Genomic DNA, 15,529 nt, shown 5'->3' on the forward strand with positions numbered 1-15,529 from the left:
TCTCCGTAAAGCAAATCAAAATTCAGAATCGGGTTTATTATCACTGGCATGTGTCGTGAAAATATTGCAAAAAAACAGAAAGAACTGTATATTAAAAAAGTGAGGTAGGGTTCACGGGTTCAATGTTCACTTAGGAAACGGATGGCAGAGGGGAAGAAGCTGTTCCTGAATCACTGAGAGTGTGCCTTCAGGCTTCTGTATACCTGATGGTAACAGTGAGAAAAGGGCATGCACTGGGTGCTGGAGGTCCTTAATAATGGACGCTATCTGTTTGAGGCACTGCTCCTTGAAAATGTCGCAATGCTCCAAGATGGAGCTGACTAAATTTATAACCCTCTGCAGCTTCTTTCAGTTTTTGCAGTAGCAGCCCCATACCAGTGATGCAGCCTGTCAGAAAGCTCTCCACGGTACATCTATAGAAGTTTTTGAGTGTTTTTGTAAACATGCCAAATCTCTTCAAACTGCTAATGAAAGATAGTCACTGTCTTGCCTTCTTTGTAACTGCATCGATATGTTGGGACCAGGTTAGGTCCTCCAAGATCTTGACACCCAGGAACTTGAAACTGCTCAGCAGAGATAATCCAAAGGGAAACCAGAAAAGATTCCACTGTCTGTGGTCTACATGACGAACCAAATTTGCTGGGATATGCAGCAGAAGTAACCCCATTTTTACCAGCTCTGGGATGAATGTGCCCTTGATAGTGGTGGCTTGTATGGGGATTGAATGCTGTTGTACCATCCAGGCTGAGCGTTGGAGGGGCTACATGCCAGTCACCTCGCATGGTCAAAATGAAAGCGTAGGCTTGAAGCTGTGGTAGCCTGGGAAAAATCAGATCGGACAGCTTACCAAGCACCATTTGGGAAACCAACACCTCCAGAAAATGCCTCTCCATCCCTGGTACTGGCCTGCATTGCCCTGGCAGAGGATTCATGTGGATTTTGCTGGAACGTTCATGGACACACATTAGTTGGAGGTAGTGGATGCAGCTACCATTGGCCAGAAGTGTTCCCAATAGCCTCCACTCCAGTCTCACACACTGTTGATGTGTTGAGAAGCTTCTTCAAGGACTGGTGTTCCAGAACAATTAGTGGCAATTGACCACAGTTTGTTGTGGAATACTTACAGTCATTTCTGAAAATAAATGGAATAAGGCATATTACATCTACACTGTACCACCTAGCTGCAAATGGCTTGGTGGAAAGGTTTGACCAGAGTTGAAAAAACACACTCTGGGCAATGTCAGTAGAACACACAACACTGGCACTGAATCAGAAGTTCCCTAATGTCCTCCTCACATATCACAATGCTGTTCCTGGGTCATTCATTGCATTCATGCTTGGATCTCATCAAACCCAATCTCGGGAGGATGCAGGACAAACAGAGCTCCTCAAACAGGGAGGTTCAGTGTTTCATTCCTGGACAAGCAGTTCTGGCAATGGATTACAGAAGCCATCAAAAACGGGTACTTGAAAAGATTGAGAGCAGAATTGGACCCTCTCCTACCCAGTGGAGATTGTGTCTGATGTCATCTGGAAATGACATGTGGAGAGCAGGTTTGATTGTTAGAGAAGACAGGTGTTCTGTCAGAACCACTTTCTGCAGTCCATAGTCAACTCCCACAACCAACACAGAGGAGTCCCCAGAACCTGGGGTTGTTTCACAGCCACAAGTCTCACCTGCCAAGCAGAGTGATTCACATTGTCAGGAAAGTCCCCACAAGAGTAAGAAATCCCCCAGAGCAATTAAATCTTTAGGTCCGAATAGGACAGTTTAAAGTTTATTATGCTGTGGATATCTAATGGTAGTTGTATTATATAGTATACTGTGTATATGAGTTTGCTGTGCTGTGGATGTCTGTGTAGTAGTTGTATTATATAGAATACTGTGTATATAAACTGAGATGCAGTATATATTCAGTTTCAGTTTATAACAAAGTAGGGAGGAGTGTTGTGTATTTAATATTTCAGTAATATTTGAGTAATATTATTACTATTTGATTAAGCTTTCTTTGTTTAAGTAATTTGTTACAGGCTATATGTAATAGTAGGTGAATAATATACATCATCACACTGCATGACATAAGTGCACGCCTCACTAAAATAAAAAGGAACAGCACATGTTTATTCCCAATTCTCCTGTTTTTTTTCTTCTTCTGATTAGTATTTGTAGCTCCAAATACTATCTGACATGATGAATAAATATCTTTATATCCCCCAGCTTCAGTGTTTCTGGTGACTAAGATAACTGTCACAACACAACAACTGTCATAACTGTCTCTATGGAGACAGGCCTTTCAGCCCATTGAGTCCATGCTGACCATCATTCCCCCCCACCCCTTTTTTTTACATTAACCCACTGCTAATTCTATCACTTGCTAATTGCTAATCACAATTTTCAGCGACCAGTTAACTTTAGGAGGGATGTAGAGGAAAATCATCCCTCCTAAAAAAAACTTTAGGAGGGATGTGAGTGCAGATGTTGGAGAAATGGAGAAGATGCAGATTAGGGCAGCATCAGCGGTATGGTAAAGGAAACACTGTTCTTTGAAGCAGGAGGACATCTCTGACGTCGCTACCTCCTGCCCCCACCCCCAGTCTCCACTGTTGTGTACTTGGATTTTCAGAAGGCCTTTGACAAGGTGCCACGTGAGGTTGCTTAAGAGCTCAAGGTATTACAGTAAAGATACTACCATGGAGAGAAGATTGGCTGACTGGCAGGATGCAAAGAGTGGGATTAAAGGGGGCCTTTTCTGGTTGGATGCCTGTAGCTAGTGGTGTTCCACAATGGTTGAGGTTGGGAACACCTCTTTCTACATTACATGTGCGTGATTTGGATGACAGAATTGATGGCTTTAAGGCCAGTTTTGTAGATGATATGAAGGACTTAGATTGCGAGAATGGGCAAATAAGTGGCAGATGGAATACAGTATAGAGAAGTGTATGGTCATGTACTTTGGTAGAAGAGATAAAGGCATGGACTATTTTATAAATGGGGAGAAAGTTTAAAAAATTAGAGGTGCAAAGAGACTTGGAAATTCTCATGCAAGATTTCCTAAAGGTTGAGTCAGTGATAAGGAAGCTAAATGCAATGTTAGCATTCACTTAGAAAGAACTAGAATATAAAAGCAAAGCTATAATACTGAGAGTTTATAAGGCATTGGGCAGACCACGCTTGGGGTATTTTGAGCAGTTGTGGGCCCCTTATCTAAGAAAGGATGTGCTCCCATTACAGAGGGTCCGGAGGAGGCCCATGAGAGTGACTCTGAGAATGAAAGGGTTAATGTTTGAAGAGTGTTTGATGGTTCTGGGCCTGTACTCGCTGGAGTTTAGAGGAATTAGGGTGGGGAGGGTGATCTCATTGAAATCCTTCAAATATCAAAAGGCCGAGATAAAGTGGATGTGGAGAGTATGTTTCCTATAGTTGGGGTATCTAGCACCAAGGCCACAGCCTCAGAATAGAGGGGGATGCCCATTTAGAAGAGATGGGGAATTTACTTAACCAGAGGATAGTGAATCTGTTGGAATTCATTGCAATAGATGGCTGTGGAGGCCATGTCATTAGGTATATCTAAAGCACAAGTTGGTAGGTCTTCATTAGTTAGGGTGTTAAAGGTTATGGAGTTGAGAGGGATAATAAATCAGCCATGATGGAATGTCAGAGCAGACTCATTGGGCCAAATAGCTGAATTCTGCTCCTCTGTCTTATGGTCTTACCTTTCCCTTCCCCTCACTCTCTGCTTTCTCTAGGGATTGCTCCTGTTGGATTGTGATGATTTGATCTGAGGTTCTTTGGAAGTCAGGAATGAAGTTAGGAAAGGGGAGTGGCAAAAGCGGAGCGTAATAGCAGGGAGAAAGCGCAAGTGTAAAGAGGCTGATCCAATGTGGTCTGATACCAATTTGCTAAATAGCAATAAATGCTTTTCAAACTCCATTGCTTGAATCAACCAATAAGATTGCTCCCATTCCCATTCAAATAATGTGATACCCACCACTGAAACCAAGAAGCTTCCAGAAAAATTAGGAACTATGACGATTGGGGAAACATGCTGAGCAATTGCTTAGGCATAGGTAACCATACAAAAACACATACAAGCATCAGAAAGTTAAACTACAAAGAAATTAACAATTATGCAGTCTAATCCAACACGCCCTTCATGATTCCCTTGTCCATTTGTCCCTCCCCACTAATCTCCCTCCTGACAATTATTCCTGCAAGCAGAAGTCCTGAACCGTTTTATTCACCTCTTCCCTTGCCGTTTAAGGTCCCAAACAATTCTTCCAGGTAAGGCAACAATTAAGCCTTGAATTTGTTGAGGTCATCCTCTGTCTCCAGTCCTCCCAATACGATCTCTACACTATTGAGACCCAATGTTGATTGAGGGACTGCTTTTTCGAACACCTTCACTTCATCCACAAAAGGCAGGATTTCCCAGTAGCCAACCACTTTAATTCCAATCCACATTCCCATTCCAACATGCAAGTTCATGGGCTCCCCTGCTGCCGCAATGTGGCCACTCTTGGGTTGGAGGAACAACACCTCATATTCCATCTGGGTAGCTTCCAATTTGATGGCATGAACATTCATTTCTCTAACTTTAATTTCCCCCGCCCCCTTCCCTCTTCTTCCATTCCCCACTCTGGCTCTTTTCTTACCTCTTCTCACCTCCCCTGGTGCCCTTCCTCTTCTTCTTTCTTCCATGGTTCATTTTCCTCTCCTATCATACTCCTTCAGCCCTTTACCTTTTCCACCTATTGCCTCCCAGCTTTTACTTTATCCTCCCCTCCCCGCCCCCCCCAGTCACCTGGGGCTTCACTTATCGCCTTTGAGCTTCTATTCCTTCCCCTACCCCACTTTCCCACCTACCTATCCTTTCATTTCCAGTCCTGATGAAGGGTCTTTGGCAAAACGTTGACTATTTATTCTTTTCCGTTGATATTGCTTAACCTGCTGAGTTCCCCCAACATTTTGTATGTGTTCCACTGTATAAAGCTCTCCAAGGTCACCTCTCAGCTACCTATGTGCCAATGAGAATAAACCCAGCCTATCCGAACTCTGCTCGGAACTAGTCCTCCATTCCTGGTGAACATTCTGTACTCTTTCTGTTGTTACCATATTGTTGCCGTATGGAATGACCAGAACTATACAATAAACTCATAAGTGCAGTCTTGTCAGGAGCTGCAACATGATGACCTAATTTTGTACTCAAAGCCCTGCCCTTTAAGGGAAGCTTATGAATGTCGTACTACTTATGCTAGCCACTTGTGTCATTTCTTTCAGGAGGCTATGGACTTGTACTCCAATGTCTCTGTACATAAGCGCTCCTGATGTTCCAGCCATTTACTCTACTTGGTCCAACCAGCATTTAACTCCCTGATTTGATTACCTCATACTCGTTTGGATTAAATTACATCTTCTGCTGCTCTTCCCGATTAACCAGCTGATCTGTCATTGGACAACCTTCACAATCCCCAACTCCACCAATTTTCATATCATCAGCAAATGTATTAATCATATTTCCTATATTCTCATCCAAGTCAATTTTAAAATAAAGGTCACGGCACCAATCCCTGTAGTACACCACTTATTACACACTTTTAGTCAGGAAAAACACCCATCTCCACCACTAACCTCCTACTACCATCCAACTTTTTTAATGTAGTTTGCCAACACACTTTTGATCCCTATGTCTTAACCTTCTGGACAAATCTACCATGCAAAATATTATGAAAATTGTGACTAGAGTCGATGTAAACCACATATACTACTTTTCCCCATCAGTTTTCTCAGTTACACTCTGAAAAAATTATTTAGATTTAAGGCATGATTTTTTTTTTCTACACAAACTGTTCTGCCTTTCCTGTCCCTCAAAATCTTTTTCAACAGCTTCTCTAATTATCCTCCAATCTTTCTGGTGTCTACTTAATGGTAATGAACATAAAAATGTCCCCATCTCTTCCCTTGCTTCTCTGAGCATTTTGAAATAGATCATGCTAGACTCTGGGTTCCTATCCACTTTGATGTGCCCCAATGTTTCTAGCTCTTCTTCCTGAAACAGATGGGTTTCGGATAGCAGCACACTCCAATGCTGTCTAGCCTTTTCATCCTTCTCCCTAGCAAATATTGATGAGAAGCATTCATTTGTATCTTGCTTGTGTTCCCTACCTCCAAGTATCAATCACCCTGGGGGATCTACTTCCTTGTTTAATCATTCAGGGAGGATGATTATGTCATGTTGTTGCTTGATAAAATTGTCAATTTAAACACCTGTGCCACCAACATTGCCATTCCTCAATTAATTTCACTTCATCCCCCCCCCCCCACCTCCCCAGTCGCTGCTTCTCTTCCCTCTTGAAGCAGCAATATCTCTCCCCATTATTGGCAATCCCTCTGGTTGCCCATTCACCATCCCGCACTCCCTTGCCCATGCCTTTCTCGGGCATTTCACTTTTACCAATGGGTATATCATTTGGGTGTATATGGCGAATTTCAATTATTTCTTTGAGCTTGTGCCAGAATTCCGAATACCCACAAGCAACCCGGACAACAGTGCTCAGCTTCTCCCCGGGGGAAGAAGGGCTTATGGTTGGTGGTTATCAATGTCCAAGGAGTCTGGAGACTTTACGATTCTCAATCTGCTATTGTGCCATCCCAATAGATATATATAGCCGCTGTCTCAAATATTTCCACAATAATTCCAATATTAAGCAAAATATAAGTGACAGATAAAAAATAAACTACATATGTAAAAGCACAGTGTAATCCTCTAGTTCAGTGCTGCTGAGCTCATGTTGTATTCTCTTTCATGTAAGTCTGTTACCTCAAAAGTTTCAACCATCCTTAAAACACAAAAGCACACTCACAAACATGTATCCTACTATACAGTCTCCCAAACAAGTATATGTGCACCCCTCTGGAATCTCAAATGGTTACCAACCACCTTATGTAACTCATGGCCCTGTCTCCCCAAATCCACCCATACTGATAGCTGGTCCCTTACACAAAAACACATACACCACACTTTTATATCTACCAGTTCAGCTCTCTGCAGAGTTCTTTGATACTTCATGACCCCATGGTTGTTAACATAAACAGATTTAAGCACGGGTGCTACTCTTAAAAATGCTTGCCCCCTTAGACCGTTTTAGTTGCTGGCCACACTGTGGGTCACAAATGTACCCTGATTGAGCCCCCAAATGAAAGGACTTGGCCACGTCCATATTCTGTATAAAGATTAAAGCTGGGTGGACCATCCGACACCATTCTTATGACATTGCTATGTTGCAGCTATGGTACAACTGAACATCTTGGTACTCAATTTCTGAGTGCAATTAAAAGTTCGCCATCCCACTGTCTTAAGTCAGGAATTGCATATAAGCCAGACTAGGTAACGGTGGCAGATTTCCGCCACTGAAGAACGTTAGTCATCTTTAGTGATGAGTTTGTTCATTTTGAAATTTCAGATTATTTATATTAAAATTCATATTGACCATGTTGGAATTTGAGTTCTTCAGATTATTAATCACAGTCTCTGGATTACAAGTTGGCAGTTTAATTGTGGCTGCCCCATCTATTTTAGATCAGACTACAACTTTGCTGATATTCTGTAGAATAGACCAAGCAGTTTGTTTGATGGGAATTGATGTTCTTAAGAAGGACATCATCATGGTACCCTTGCTTTACACCCTTTTGTGATGTTGTCTATGCTGGGTTCTTTAAAGGGAAGGTCCCATCCTTCTCGATACGAATGCAGATTTTTTTGATCCATCTTCTAACACATTTTACATATTGTTTTCCACTATACAGATATAACAGTTCACCTTAAGAATGTACAAAATGTAAAATTGCTTCATATTGCTTTCTGTTGATTCAGTTCAATTATGAAAGTTCGGTTAAGCTCGCCACTTCCTTTCACTGTTTCCTCTCCAAAGGAGGAGGGTTTTCAGGTAGTTGTGACAGACCAGCATCATCTGAAGGAAATGACTTGCCTGCGACCCAGAAAGCATGAGTGCACTAGACTTGGTTACTGAGCACTGCAGCAGCTGAAGTACTGTGAAGATGTAGAGCAGTGTAGCGAGCAGCTTATTTCTATGCATGGTGTTGAGAGCTTACAAGTGGGTTTTATTTTTTTAATGCCTTAGGGTAAAATGTCAGTAATCCATTCTGCAGTACACTATCCTTGCTCATGTGGTGCTCAAAGCTGCGTTCCTACCAAAGGATACAGAACTGTGGTGAACCATTATGGACAAGTACAATTTTTTCATCATTATTTTCAATGCTGCTGCATAATCTGGCACTGGGTATGTATGACCTTTATTCCAATTAACTTTGATTATAATGTCACAGTTAAAATCATAATGAAGGTAAATGAAACTGTTGAATATAATTTCAAATAAACCATGCTCAACTATTACAGATTTCATTATTTAAAATAACATTCATTTTTAAAAAGATCATATTCATTCTGCCTATCCTAGCCAGCTAGTACTGAAAAGATGTTACTATCTCATTTAACAGCATGCTTCCGGTGTATGATCTGAATTATTACGTTCAGTTTATCTATTACAGTACTGTTGGCTGTGTTACACATATAAACTGTTCATGTGTGCATGTAAATGATTTATGAACATTGCATGCTTATTTCTGAGTGATGTTTTAAAAGAAAAATTCGGAAGTAGCTCATGTCTGACCTCAAACTTGGATCACAAATGTAAGAATTCGCCTCAAAAATGTTTGGATCCAAATGCTGATTATATTAAGTGAAACCTTGAGTTTTTAGAACAGGAGAAAGTCTGAGATCTTAATAATTTGTTAACATTTATAACAGACTAAAAGGCTAACGGAGTATATGGCTGTGAGAATTGAAATGACTCAGTCTTTCAAGAGGCGTGGAGATTTAACTTATTTTGAATTACGGTAGTTGCCAGAGTTGGATGTTTTAAAATTTCAATGCATGTTCAGCAATAGTGCACTGCAATTGGCTTTCAGAATGATATTATAAAGGCTGCTGTCTATGCAATACAAAACGGACAGATGTTAAAATGGCAATACTTGGTGGTTTTCTGCTATCCTAAGTTGGAGAGATGAGGTTCATTCCGCTGGGAGGCTAATCACTTGTTGGAAGAATAAGAAAGGATAAGAAACTGCTTGATGATGGGATTTTGTGTAGGTAAGGAATATAATCAGAAGTCCAGAAGGAATACTTTAAGTATGAACAAAGAAAGAAGTGCTTACACTTAGGTGATGTGTTGGAAAATACACTGAAATAATTCTGTGAATAAAGAAAATGTCTCATGTCTGTTGTGATGCAGAAAACATGGCAGCCAATTTGCAAATAACAACTTCCCACAAATGGCAGTGGGGTAATACAGTGGATTCCAGTTAATTGGGCCATTGGTTAATAGGGAGGGGCAGCCACTTTTTTGGACCAATTCTTAAAGAATCGAAACTAATCAAGAAAATAATTGGGATTCCCTTCATGTATTTGGGACATTATGCCACTTAATTTGGGTAGGAAACTGTTGCTGAACAGTTTCTAACTTGTGTCATGCATCCACTAGTGTGGTCATTAGATACAACATTGTGCTTAGAGGAAACAGGTTTTAAATAGCACCAATTTGTGTTCAAAAGCTGTGATTTCTGGTACTGATAGTTGTCAAGAAATAAGCAGCAAGACATTTCAGATCTGATGATTTGCTCACTGTGGTTTCAAGCATTCGGGCTTGGAGATGCCAGAAATGGCCAGGAGTGAAAATGAATGGATTTCACTACTTCAAGTTAGGAACTACAAAGAATCTGAAGATAGCAACATCTTGAAATGTTACAATGAAAGTGAAGATTTGGAGAACACAATCGTTGATAGCTTTGTAGAAGGCAGTCCATTAACTACGCGAGTAGCTGCACTGATGTTGTTAATTTACAATCAAAAGAATGTGGTAGTGTGCAATGATTTCCTCCATTGATAGCTATTAGGAACTAATACAGAGAATTTTGCAGTACTGTAGTAATATTGTTAGTGTTCTAGTTTGTTTTGCATTTCATTTAAATACATAATTTGTTACCCAGCTAAATGGTTTTTTTTTAACCTTTTTAACTATTTCCATGAAACTTTGGTAATTGGGCAACCGCTAAGTTGATCCAAAATGTACTGATCCAGATATGTCCCAAATAACCAAAATCCACTGTTTATTTATTATAATGTACATTTTCCATTAGTTATTGAGCATAAGTTGTGGGTTTGACCAGATCCTTGTGCATTTTTGAAGTAAAAGACTATATGTACTGAAAATCTGAAATTGTAACATCATAGAAGTTCTTAGCAGGTCAGGCAGCATCTAGCGGAATAGGAACAGCTAGAAATCAAACATGTTTTTTTAAGTTGCAGTGAAGGGAAAGGTTGGTGAGAAGAAATGAATAGGTTGAGCTGCTCAGACACAAATCGTTTTTCTGGCTTAAAGAGAATAAAGTTCTGTTGATTGCAATTGAGGTTTGGTGGAAGGAAACGACTGAACACAGAACAGAGGAAGAGTACTGTAACTTAGTACTTCTGTGGAAATCTAGAACAAAATAGAATGCTAGAGAAACTTAAGTCAGTGTCTCACCTGGAATGTCAACTTGCACTTCTTATCTCCATTGATCAGGCGTTCCCAACCTTTTTTTAAATGCCATGGACGAATACCATTAAACAAGGGGTCTTTGGCCCCCAGGGGGGCAATTGCTGCAACAGATGCTGCTTGACCTGCTGAGCTCTTCCAGTATTCTATTTTTGTAAAGAAAACATTTTGAAAGTAGGGCGGCTTCTTTGGAGTGAGGGAACCAAGTTAATGTTACAAGGTGATTTTTAGAACTGGTCACCTGATACAAGCTGCCTATCTGAAGGTGCTAAAGTCATCTTTGGGTCCTGAGGACTGGCTTTTCCCTCCACTTTCCTGACCCCTCTATTTGCATCACTGCGGACAAGTTGCCAACCACTAGCTTTGGTTCCCCCCTCCCCCCCACTCTCATCTTAATAGAGTTCATTCCATTAATTTTATTCCTACCGTTGTTCTCTGCTTCCACCAAAAGGCCTGCAAAGTAAAATGTGTGCTTTAATTCTGCCATGAATCTGAGTGGGGTGCGATGGGGAGGTTTGTTTAATCCAGATCCATCCTGTTGTGAGTTCCTGATTTGCCTGGTGAAGGATTTTCACGTTAATTATAGATTTGGTGCTCTCAATGACCTTGGCTAACTAGTAGCTTGTGGCTGTGGAGAATTGCTGCTGGTGAACCACAGGGATGTAGAGATCTTTATGTACACCATAGCACCGAGCTGTTACATGAAGATGCCCGGAGATATCAATAAGGAAACAAATGTGAAAGTTCCTCCTTTCATAATATATCAATTCAAATATGAGGTCCTACTTAAAAGCAAAAAGTGCGTAAATTTGTGTCCACCAGTTGCATTTGATTGCTGAAGGCATGCAAACTGGGTAGTTTATGGTGCTTTGTTTGCCTTTACTGGAGCAGTTTACTGGAATTTACACCAAAGATTAGGATCTTTGGGCAGCTGTTTACTTTGTCATTTGAAGCTAAGCAGCAGAAAAATGAAACTAGTTTCCCTTGTGTATTGCACAACGACTATGTGGACGGAAATGGGTAAGACTTACAGTTATCAACTTCATTAATATGTTTAAAAAATACAGTGCAAGGCAGCAGATGTCTTTGTTTTTATTCTCAGGGTGCCATGGTAAGGCTAATATTTATTTTCCCTGCCTTGTAGTCCATTGAAAGATAACAGGCACCAGCCGGCCACTTAACTGATGGAGATTTTGACCCAATACTGGAGGAAGGGTATATAGTTGCAAGTCAAGGTGGTGTGTGAAGAGGGGGGGGGGATTTTGGAGGTGGTTGCTTTGATAGCCTTATCCTCCCAGATAGTAGTGTTGCTTCTTTGAGAGATGCTGCTCTTGCCTATTTTATATCAGTCATAAGTTGCATCAAGCATACCGTTGACTGGCCACTTAGACTAACAGTTGATCAAGACATGGTGCCAATCAATACTCAGTTGATGTCAAGTAGACCACAAAGTAGGTTATGAGTTCAGGTTCCACTGTAGAAACCTGTGTGCTGAAAGCTCGGCCCTGCTGGCTTTCAGATAAGTGCTCTAACTATGGCCCGTTTGGATGTAATATATCCCGTGGCACTACTTTAATGAAGAACAATACTGGTACTCCCATGGTTGGGGAGATTGTTAATTTCTCTAAAAGAAAGAATTTGGAACTATTTATCTTGCCTTTGTTGATTGCTATGACTGCAAATTTTACTGTTTTTATTTTAGTTAGTGGCTCCCTGTACCTCAAAAGCAACTCTGCTGAATTCAGGATATTTGACTTTTGAATGGCATTATTGAAGACTTAAACAATTACTCCATCTGAATCCAGGAAAAGGACATACATATAAAAGCAGCTGTTCTTGAGTCACTGAGTGTGAGCCTTCAGGCTCCTGTACCACCTCCCTGGCGGTAGCAATGAGAAGAGGGCGTGTCCTGGGTGGTCAGGGTCCTTAATGATGGGTGCCGCCTTTTTCAGGCATTGCTCCTTGAAAATGTTCTGGATGCTGGGGAGACTAATGCCCATGATGAAGCTGATTGAGTTTACAGCTTTCTGCAGCTTGCGTTGATCCTGTGCAGTGTTCCTTCCATACCAGATGGTGATGCAACCACTTAGAATGCTCTCCATGGTGCGCCTATCAAAATTTGTGAGTGTTTTTGGTGACATACCAACTCTCCTCAAACTCCGAATGAAATATAGCCTCTTCTGTGCCTTCTTTAGAACTGCATCAATATGTTGGACCCAGTATAGATCCTTAGAGATGTTGACAACCATGAGCTTGAATTTGCTCACACTATCCACTTCTGATTCCTCTATCAGGACTGGTGTGTCGTTCCTCATCTTACCCTTTCTGAAGTTCACAGTCAATTCTTTGGTTCTGCTAATGTTGAGTGCAAGATTGTTGCTGCAGTATCACTCAACCAACTGATTGATCTCGCTCCTGTATGCCTTCTCATCACCACCTGAAATTCTGCCACCAGTAGTCGTGTTGTCAGCAAATTTATAGATGGCGTTTGAGCTGTGCCTGGCCACACAGTCATGAGTGTAGAGAGAGTAAAGCACACATCCTTGAAGTACGCCAGTGTTGATTATCAGTGAGGTGGAGAAGTATTTCCAATCCGCACAGACTGTGGTCTTCTGGTGAGGAGGTCAGGGATCCAGTTGCAGAGGGAAGTACGGAGGCCCACGTTTTGGAGCTTTTGGATCAGAACTGATTGTGTTAAATGCTGAGCTGTAGGCAATAAACAGCAGTTCTGGACATCTGTCAACAGCACCTGTCGACAGATATCCAGAACTGACTCTCCAGTGATTCCTGTATCTCTCCAAGTATTGAGATACGTCACTCTATAATTTCTTATTTGCATCATCTCCAATCTGGGCACAGTTTTCTGGCTTTTGTTGTCCCTACCCTGGCTGCAATTTCTGTTTATCTCCACTGTCTCTTTGAGCCTGGTGTCATTATCAGTTCATTAATACATTTTGAAATGGGATTACTTTTTCCCCGAATTGTTGAAACATGGACATGCAGAAAAGATGGTGGTACAACATGTACAACATGGTCCAACATAATGAGACGTTGTATGATCTCCACAAAAGTGATAGAAAGTTGTACCCAATGTGAAACTTATCCTCAGGACCACCTATGGGTGTGGCTGCACGAGGACGTGTTCCATTTGCAGTCACTGAGTGGGATATGAATCTCAGTTGTGACCGGATAGAGCAATACCAGGTGCACCTTGCACTGATGACCCGGTTTATTCCTGTAATCAAAAGGAGCAACGTGAGTATGTACATCACTTTGTGATCTAATGGTGAAAGTTAGTCAATTTGTTAAGTCTGTTAATCATTTGTCAAAGTATGGGGCCTGAATTTTGCTGTGATTTGTTTTAACTCCTGAGACCAGTTATAAGATTCAAGATTGTTTATTCTTATTCTTCAGTACGTGGCATAGAGGAGAATAAAATGATTGTTACTCCTGATCTGATGCAGCATAAAATATCATAACTGTGAAAACACAATAAAAATATAAGCAATCCTGTAAAGCACGATGTAGAAGTAGTTGTGTTTGGCTGTATATAATTAAGATTAGCATATATGCATAGACTGATTGTACATGCAGAAAGTGACTTAGGATGACTGACAGGAAATGAAAAGGGTGACAGTGATTCTTTGTAAGAGGAAGCAACAGGGTACATGAAACAACACACACAAAATGCTGGTGGAACACAGCAGGCCAGGCAGCATCTACAGGAGAAGCACTGTCGACGTTTCGGGCCGAGACCCAGACGCCAAGACATTTCGTCCTGACGAAGGGTCTCGGCCCGAAATGTCAACAGTGCTTCTGCTGTAGATGCTGCCTGGCCTGCTGTGTTCCACCAGCATTTTTTGTGTTGTTTGAATTTCCAGCATCTGCAGATTTCCTGGTGGGTACGTGAAACATTGTATGACAGTGTGTCTATGTAGGTTTGAGGTGTGGAGTGTAAGCATAAAGTGGCAGTGCTTTGGCAGAGGTGAAGGATGCTGAGTGGCTGATGTGGATGTAGTGGTAGTTGGAGGTGGTGGACTGTGCTGATGGGTGGAGGTGGTGATCAGTCTGATTGCTTGTGGAAAGTAAATATGTCTGAGTCTAGTGGTCCTGGGGTGGATGCTGCATAGCCTCTTCCCTGATTCCAGTAGGACAAACAGTCTGTAGGCTGGGTGGGTGGGGTCCTTGGTGATATCGCTGGCCTTTTTCTGGTTCTTAATGTTTCACAGTACTCATTGATCTGCTGACCAAAAGTGGATCTGAGCTGAAAACAGCTACAGTATGTCATCCCGTTAGAGGCAAACTTTGACTACCTCCACTGCCTTGGATTATCACTTCTTGATTTTCATCGTCCCAGATGGGTTTGGGGGGGAGAAAAAGGCTCAATGCAGTGTGCAAGCAACAGTAAGACCAGGAAGGAAAAATTACCGTAGATTCCGGACTACAGAGCGCACCTGATTAAAAGCCGCTGGCTCTAATTTTAGAAATAAAATCAATTTTTTAATTGTAAAGGCCGCATCGGATTTTAGGCCGCATCGGATTTTAGGCCACACCGGATTTTAGGCCGCACCGGATTTTCGGCCGCAGGTGTCCCACGTTGTAATATGAGATATTTACACAGAAAGATATTACACGTGAGGATTTTTTTAACTTTTAATTAAATCCATATGGTAACAAAAACAAATACATATTGCAAATGCTTTTTTTCGAACCGTGCCCGTACGCGGCTACTTTTAAATATACGTTGCGTATACTTCTTTACTGAACAACATTCCAATATCTCCTAACGACTGGTAAAAAAATATATATATTGCAGCCTACCAGGAAAAGTTATTGATACCTTTAACTTAAAAGCAGAGTTCGCTCAGATCCAAAGCCGCTCGCGTAATGCGCTCCCTCCCTCCGTCCTGTTTCATCG

General features: G+C 41.4%; 1 protein-coding gene across 7 annotated transcripts in view; it reads left to right on the plus strand.

The window, feature by feature from the left end:
* zdhhc11 (zDHHC palmitoyltransferase 11) overlaps nt 1-15,529 on the plus strand; it is a 123,090-nt gene that overhangs the window by 22,068 nt on the left and 85,493 nt on the right. Inside the window, exon 1 of one of the 7 annotated variants that reach the window (XM_073024157.1) lies at nt 8,003-8,298. The exons of 5 other annotated variants lie outside the window; for them this stretch is intronic. In XM_073024157.1, coding sequence (XP_072880258.1) covers nt 8,146-8,298 — 153 coding nt within the window. In that variant the 5' untranslated portion in view covers nt 8,003-8,145. Of the gene's footprint in view, nt 1-8,002; nt 8,299-13,746; nt 13,867-15,529 lie in introns of those variants that run through there. One more of the 7 variants, XM_073024158.1, reaches the window with a different exon arrangement.

Source organism: Hemitrygon akajei, chromosome 20 (assembly GCF_048418815.1).
Source record: "Hemitrygon akajei chromosome 20, sHemAka1.3, whole genome shotgun sequence".
NCBI lineage: Eukaryota > Metazoa > Chordata > Chondrichthyes > Myliobatiformes > Dasyatidae > Hemitrygon > Hemitrygon akajei.